This window comes from Numida meleagris, chromosome 12 (genome assembly GCF_002078875.1).
Source record: "Numida meleagris isolate 19003 breed g44 Domestic line chromosome 12, NumMel1.0, whole genome shotgun sequence".
Lineage (NCBI taxonomy): Eukaryota > Metazoa > Chordata > Aves > Galliformes > Numididae > Numida > Numida meleagris.
In genome coordinates this window covers 15,131,739-15,139,024 of record NC_034420.1, presented here as the reverse complement: position 1 = coordinate 15,139,024, position 7,286 = coordinate 15,131,739, and the positions used below count along the sequence as shown (strand labels likewise).

Genomic DNA, 7,286 nt, shown 5'->3' with positions numbered 1-7,286 from the left:
TTACTATTGTTTTTTTTTTTTTTTTAAAGCGCTGCTTTGTTGGTTGTACCGTCGGATTTCTTTTCTTTTCTTTTTTTTTTTTTTGCTTATTTACTTTATTTATTATTATTTTTTTAGACAATCGAAGTCCACGGAGCTTTCGGGTTTTATTATTATTATTATTTGCCTTTTTTTTTTTTTTGGTGCTGTTTCTTTCCCTCTCTCACTTGCTCGGGTTTTGCTTTTACACATCATCGGGTTTCTATACATATATATATATATATATTCATTTCCGTTAGACGTCGCTTTGTTTCTGCTTTATTTTTCTTTTTTTTCCTTATTCTTTTTGCTTTGTCGGCGGTGTTCGTCGGAGGTGGTTTGTGTCAAGTCCGTCAACTGTTGTACTGACAGGCGTTTAGACTGGAGCCGGGGCTCTGCAAACTGCTGTAGCCGAAACTGGAGTGCTGCTTTGATTTCAGTCTGAGGCTGGCCAGGCTGGAGTTACAAGTGTCCCGGTACACGCTGTAGGGAGAGCCCGGCGGCCCATAGGGACAAGCGGGCGAGGACATGGCCGAGTTGAGCGAGGAGCCGCTGATGTTGTTGATGTTGTTGAGGCCGGAGTTGGCCATGCCCGGCACGGCCGAGTGGCCCATCCCGGAGGGCATGTTCATGGAGGAGATGCTGCTGGGCGCCGAGAACATGGACTGCGAGGAGAGGGGGCTCATGGAGTTGAAGAAGGTGAAGCTCTTGGTGGAGAGCGGCGCCGGGGTGAGGCTTTTGGTGGCCCAGTTGTTGTAGGGGTACCCGGCGTACATGTCGTCGTAGGGCTGCATCAGCCCGCTGAACTGCGGCACGTAGCCGTTCTTGCACAGGTCCATCTGCTGGTTCCGCTCCCGCTTTCTCCACTTGGCTCGGCGGTTCTTGAACCACACCTGCGGGAGGGACAGGCCACGGTCAGAGCTGCCCCACCGCGCACGATGCTCTCCCGGCCGCGCAGAGGCGCGCAAGTAGCACGCAGCCGCTCCCGGCACCCCCTCACCCCCCAGCCCTACCGGGCAGACGTCCCCCACCTCCCCACGCTCGGGCACGGCCCCACCGCTCCCTGTCCCATCGCTCCCTGCCAGCTGCTCCCTGCCTCTCTGCTCCCTGTCCGCGCATCTCCGCGCTCCGGCGATATTCAGCGGGATCTGCGAGCGGGGCTGCGCGCAGCCGTCCGTGCTCGGGTGCCCGCATCCTCCTCCGCCCCTCTCCCCTCGCCATGGGGAGAAGGCACGGCCCGCACTGATTAGGGCCGGCTCGCCCCGGCTCCGCCGTGTTTCCGAATGCTAATGCTGTGTAATAAAAGTCCCCTGTTACAGATCATAAAAAAGGGGATTGGATTAGTATGTTTAGGTTTAAAAAAAAAAAAAAAATCAGTCCCTGCATGGCCCTTGGATGGATGCAGCCTCTGCCTTTATATCTAATGAGAATTTACAGCCCTGACTGGGGAACAGAGGAGCAGGGGCCGCTCCTGGTGTTTGATGCAAAAACCTGATCCAGGCTCTCTCCTATTTTATTTTTTTCTTTTCGGAAAGCTTTTGAGCCCCCCGTGATGGGAGCCATGAGCCGGGGCGGGAGGGAGCCGCCCCGGTCCCAAATTCTCTCCCCGGTTTAAACCCAGCAGCACCGCGCTCCGTTCTCAGCCCCCGCCGCCGCCCCCAGCTCCCTGCGCGCGGCCCCGCGGAGGCTGCGCCCCTCGGAACGCCCCGGCCCTCCCCTCCCCGCGCAGCGATGGCGCAACGCTCATTCACCGGCGGTCTGAGGGATGGAAAAACTGCGAGGGAAGAAGGGATGGCGGAGTCTATTCAAAAAAATAGCAATAATAAAAAGAATCCCGTATTAAATACGAAGAGGAAACGAAAGCCAACGTTTTCAAAACCTGTAATATACTCCTCGGAAGGTGCTTCCAGACAGGAATTTCCTGAAAATGAGGGTAATAGTTTTAATTATGGCTCCTAGACATTTTAAAGGAAGGCCCTCACAGCAAATTAAGGTTAGATTTGCAATCTGCAATCTCAGAACATCAAACCAAAACATCTCCACACAGAGGGAGAACGAAATGATGTTAATGGCCACTCGTATATTAGTTTTATTTGCTTCCTGAAATATTCCAGCAATATTAATGCCGTTCAGTCTCCGCTCGGGCTTTGTTTTGTTTCGTTTTAAACGCAATTAGCGCAATGTTTTCGGATGCGGAGCGTGTTTACTCTTGGAAGATTTTAAACGGAATTTTTGCGATCCGATTAGGTCGCTCGGGGTTTAATTACCAAAAAGGGCTCTGCGGGGCTGAGGGGTGACCCTCGAACTCCCTTTTTTCTCCCGGATTTCTGCTCCGGCCCCGTCCAGGTGCGGGCTCAGCCCCAGTGCCCGAGCGGGGCCGAAACCACGCGGGGAAAAATCCCGGGAGGAAACGGCGAGGGGAGGTGGGGAAAAAACGCTGCGGATCGATACGGCCCGAGCCGCTCCGCTTTGGTTGTTCCCTGCAGCGCTATCTCGCACGTAAATCTCTCTCTAAATAACAGCCGAGGCTATATATATTCCGCCGTGGCATCGGCTCGGAGCCGTGGAAAGACCCAGCGCCTTCGCCTTACAGGAATGTGTCCACAGCGCTTATTGACTTTGGAGGGCATTCGCCCCCAGCCCCCGTCCTTCGCTTTGCCCGCAGCCACGCAAACAGCGGAGCCTCCTCTGGCGCTGCCCCCGCGGGGGATGCGCGGCCGCTCCGCACCGCTCCGCGCAGATCCCCGGGGGCTGAGCCGCGATCCCGAGGTGCCGCCGAGCAGTGGTTTATTGGGGGGTCCTCGCTATTGCCGGGATTGCGGGGGTAACCGGAACGATTGGAAGGGCCCTAAGGTTTGGGCCAAGCCTGGGGGGTCTCACCCCACAAACCGGCTCCATCCCAGGCCCGGCCCGGTCCCGCTGCCCCATTTTTGAGGCCCAGCCCGGCCCTAATTCACCTCCGCAGCCAGGAGCTGAATTTCTCCTCTCCAAACTCACCGCCAATTTGAGCAACCCAAACCAATCCCACGGCGGCCGGGCGCTGCTCTCGGCCCTGCACCCAAAAGGGGCCGTTTCCCTCAGCCCCCCAGCCCGGCCCTGGGGAGCCCCGCAGCGCCCATCTTACCCGGACGCGGGGCTCGGTGAGGTTCGTCCACACGGCGATCTCCTCCCGCATGCTCATGTCGGGGTAGCGGTTCCTCTGGAAGGTGGCTTCCAGCTCCTGCAGCTGCTGGCTGGTGAAGTGGGTCCGCTGTCGCCGCTGCTTCTTCTTCTTTGCCGGGTCGTCGGCGGCCCCGTCCTCGTTTTTCTGCTCTCCGCTTCTCTCTTTTTCTACGGTGGGATGTTGGGGTTGGGTTTTTTTTTTTTTTCCCCATACCTTTTTCTTTTGTTTGTTTGTTTCTTTCTTTCAGACCCAAATACACGCACACAAAGGCAGCCCCCCGCCCCCCGCCCTGCCCGCCCCATTGCAGCCGCTCGCGGGGTACCCACGGGGTCCTGCACCGCAGCAACGAGCGCAGCCGGACCCGGCCCAGGGAGACCGCGGGACCCGCAGGGCACGGAGTGAGGGGCGAGAGGGATCGGGGGGAACCGGTTACAACAGCGGCATCGCGCTATCTGCGGCCCACGGCAACTTTTTTACTCCTTCAGACCTAAGGCGCGATCTTTGCTCCGTTTTCTTTGTTGTGTTCGGCCGCGACAGGAAACTTTGGAAGGGCAGGGGTGTAAAACCCGCAGCAATTAATCGCAAAAGTCGCCCTCTCTCTTTACTCCCCCACTTTTTTTTTTTTTTAAGTTTTCTTTTTTTTTTTTTTTTCCTTTTTTTTTTTTAACCTCTCTAAAAGTTTTTTTTTTTTTTTTTAAGAAAAAAAAAAAAAAAAAAAAAAGAAAATTCGAACCCTGCGTTTAAATAAAAGCGGATGATAATTTCATTATCAGGATAAGACTTGGGATGGGGGAAACGCTGAGGAGTTTTCGCATCGCTGGAGGGTGTCTGCGCTCTCACGACCGGGGGTACTGCAGTCGTTTGGAAAGGACGAAGAGGTAGGAACCTGGAGCTGCTTAGGATCAGGAATGACTGGATTATAGCTTCCAACTAAAGAAAAAAACATCAAGAATCATGCATTTTAAAAACAGTTTATTCAACGGCCAAGGACAATGATCCGGCACAACGTAACGGCAGATATAAATATAACCTTATAGAAGTGGTTGACCCTTGTCATTATTATTTTTAATAGTTTCATACCTAATATTTTAACCATTTCCCCCCGCAGAATCTGCTCTGCGAATTATATTCTTTTTCTCCCCTCCCTTTTTATTTTTTTTNGGGGTGTAAAACCCGCAGCAATTAATCGCAAAAGTCGCCCTCTCTCTTTACTCCCCCACTTTTTTTTTTTTTTAAGTTTTCTTTTTTTTTTTTTTCTTCCTTTCTTTTTTTTCTCTTTTGCTGCTTTTAGGACTTGACTGTTTATTTTAACCCCGGGCTGAGCAAAGCCCTTTCTGCAGAAGGAAAAAAAAAAAAAAAAGTTTCGAAAGGAGCACAAACAACAACGACAACAAAAATCTCAGTCGCGTTTTGGCGGTCGGGATTTGCGCGCTCTGGAAGCACGAATCCGGGAATCCCGCCCGGCCCCGCGGCCGAGGGTGACAGAACCTTTCGGAACGCCCTTCTCGGCTCTCTCCGGGCTCCGGTTCGGCCGTGTGGGAACGGCACCGCGAGGCCCTAATGCAGCGTGATGTGAGCCCGGGGACGGGCGGGGTTGGGGGGGGGGGCTGGGGGCCCGGGACCCCGCTCAGTGCCGCTGCTGGACGCGAGCACCTCTGCCCCGGGCGAAACTCCGCGGGCGCGCAACCCGTCCGCTCCCCCCGGGCCGAGCTCTGCGCTTTTCCCGCGGGCTCAGTCGGAGGCGGTGCGGGGGCATTTCTGCAGCCTCGATCTTTGCGAGGTTAAACAGAATCGTGGGCTGCGTGCGGCTGACGGGGAGAGGGGGTCGAGGGGTTCGGCCTTGAGAAGTCACCCTTCGCTTTGGGAGCCCTCCGGAAAAAAAAAGGGAGAGGGAGAGAGGTTCAACGGAGACCCCAACGCGGTGAAAGGGCCGGTCGCAGCTCGGATGGCCTCTCTCGGCGTTAAGTGGTTTGCAGAGCAAACAAGGCCTGCAGCAGCCCCAGAGCTGCCCCGGCCGCTGGACCACGGAGCAAACAGAAAGCAAAGCCCCCCCCCTCCGGCTCCGCACGGCCCTCCCGGGGCCTCCTTCCTCGTTCCAGGCCCGGAGGTGCTGGGGGAACCCGGGTGGGAGCGTGGAGCGAAGCGCTGCGGCCGCGGCCCCGCGTTCAGCCCCACCGTGATTTTCAGCTGAAACCCGGCCCTGAGCTCGGCCTCGGTGCCATTTCAAAACAGAGCACACATTTGGTTCAGTTGGCATTTGCGCCTTATTTTTTTTTTCCTCATTAAAAAAAATAATAATAATAGTAATAAAGAAAGAAAGAAAATGTGAAAGGTATTTTGTAGCTCCTCGGAGATAAAAAAAATAAATAAATCAGCAGGTCCTCAGCCCTGCCCCGCACCAAGGGGTCACATAGAGGGGTACGGCAAAATGGAGCAAATCTCCCTCTCTAATCTCCAATAATCCCCTCTAATCTCGGAGTCCCTTCCAGACGCCGGTCCCTCACTGTTTGCTGAGCGGAGCGGGCGGCACTAAGTGCAGCGCTGCGTATCGCCGTGTGCTGCTCGGCCCTGCCTCGTGCTGCAGCGGCGGGACCTGCTAACACCGACAAGAGCAGCAACATCTATTAATAATAATAATAATAATAATAATACGTGAAATGAGAGATAAACTCCCCCCGAGAAACGCCGAATGGCCATCGCGCTCCTTCCTGCAGCTTTTGTTTCCCTCTCCCAGCTTCCCTTGTCACTCTGGAAATGCTGCTGCTTCAATTAAATACAAACTGGGAAACCACAGCTTTCCCTGCAGCCCTTGCACATGGGGGTGAGGGCTCGGAGAGCCTCCGCAAAGCGCGCAGCCCCCGCGCAAAGCTCTCCGCGGCCGCGCACGTCCCCCCCGCGCTGCCCCACGTTCCCTCCGCTCTGCGGGGAATTTTTTACTTTTTTATATTTTTCCTCCCCCCTCCTCCCTCCGACAGAAAGATCTTTTTCCATGCCCGCACTGCCCGAGCTGGAAAATAAACCCGGGCAGAAGCTGACATTATTTCAGAAACATCCAGCAACACCGCGCTCCCCGAAGAGCACCCTTCCCTTCCATCCGACTAATTAATAGCTGTTTAAATAATTAAAAAAAAAAACAAAGAAAAGAAAGAAAGAAAGAAAAAAAAAGATGAGGAAGGAGAAAGAAAAATAATCACGAAAGCTGCCCCAGGACGGGGCTCGGAGGCCGCGCTTGTCCTCTCCGCGGGTGACAGCCGCTCCGTGCGGGCCCCTCTCGTCCCTTCCCGGGGTTCGGAGGGGATGGGGACAGCGGGGACAGCCGCCCCTCGGCCCCCACCGCCGCTCGCTGCTGCGCGGCACCGCCGAGCGCCCCGCGGAGGGAAAGCGCGGAGGGGAGGGGGAGGCGCGGGGGGAGCGGGCCGGGGCCGCGGGGGGGTTACCTGGCACCTCCGTGTCGGAGGATTCACTGGCCGAGTTCTCGATCGGGTCTCTGGGCTCCGAGGATCTTTGCAAATGGAAGCTGGAAGCCATGTCATGGGAGGGTTGGGGTCTCAAGCTCTCGGGCAGTCTCTCCAAATTCATTCCACCTTTAAAGGAATCCATGGCGGGGGCGCCGGGCTGCCTGGGGGAGTTTGCAGGTGTTTATTCCACACAGAAAGGAACAAGGAGCTTTTTTTTTTTTCTTTTTCTTTTTTTTTTTTTTCTTTAAGGGGAAAAAAAAACACAACAAAACACAACAAAAACAAAAGCAAATCCACTTATTACTAACAGTATTATTTTAAGGGTGTCGGAAGAAGAGATCTGGGCAGCGTCTGGAAGCCGCCGGGCTCTGCGCGGGGAGAGGCACGGCAGTCCGGCCGCATAGGCAGGAAAGTGGTAAAGATCCCTTATAGAGAAACGCGAGTTGCGAGTTGGACAGTTTAAAGCTAAAGAGATTAAAGTGACCTGCCCTAGAACAAATGCCTGTAGTTAAACGGGGCTCCTCCCCCTGAAGGTTAAAACCTCCCCGTCTCGCTAATGCATCACTCCCATCTAGCGCTCGCCCAGCCCGGCCGAGCGGGCGGACCTGCCTCCGCGCTCCCCGACGAAGTTGCGCGCTTTTTGCGCG

The 7,286-nt window shown here is 55.0% G+C and overlaps 1 protein-coding gene across 1 annotated transcript; it reads right to left on the bottom strand.

Annotated features, from left to right (window-relative positions):
- Positions 225 to 6,781, bottom strand: PITX1 (paired like homeodomain 1). The gene is made up of 3 exons (XM_021410751.1): positions 6,619 to 6,781; positions 3,143 to 3,348; positions 225 to 911 (listed from the first exon to the last, which is right to left on the bottom strand). The coding sequence occupies exons 1-3, from the start codon at positions 6,779 to 6,781 to the stop codon at positions 372 to 374; spliced, it is 909 nt and encodes a 302-aa protein (XP_021266426.1). The 3' UTR covers positions 225 to 371.

What these genes read in the sequence shown, in the direction of transcription:
- PITX1 (XM_021410751.1), bottom strand. Translation starts at nt 6,781, where the DNA reads ATGGATTCCTTTAAAGGTGGAATGAATTTGGAGAGACTGCCCGAGAGC. An exon ending in CTCCGACACGGAGGTGCCAG is followed by an intron (nt 3,349 to 6,618) that starts GTAACCCCCCCG and finishes ATCCCACCGTAG; the next exon opens with AAAAAGAGAGAAGCGGAGAG. An exon ending in TCACCGAGCCCCGCGTCCGG is followed by an intron (nt 912 to 3,142) that starts GTAAGATGGGCG and finishes TCCCTCCCGCAG; the next exon opens with GTGTGGTTCAAGAACCGCCG.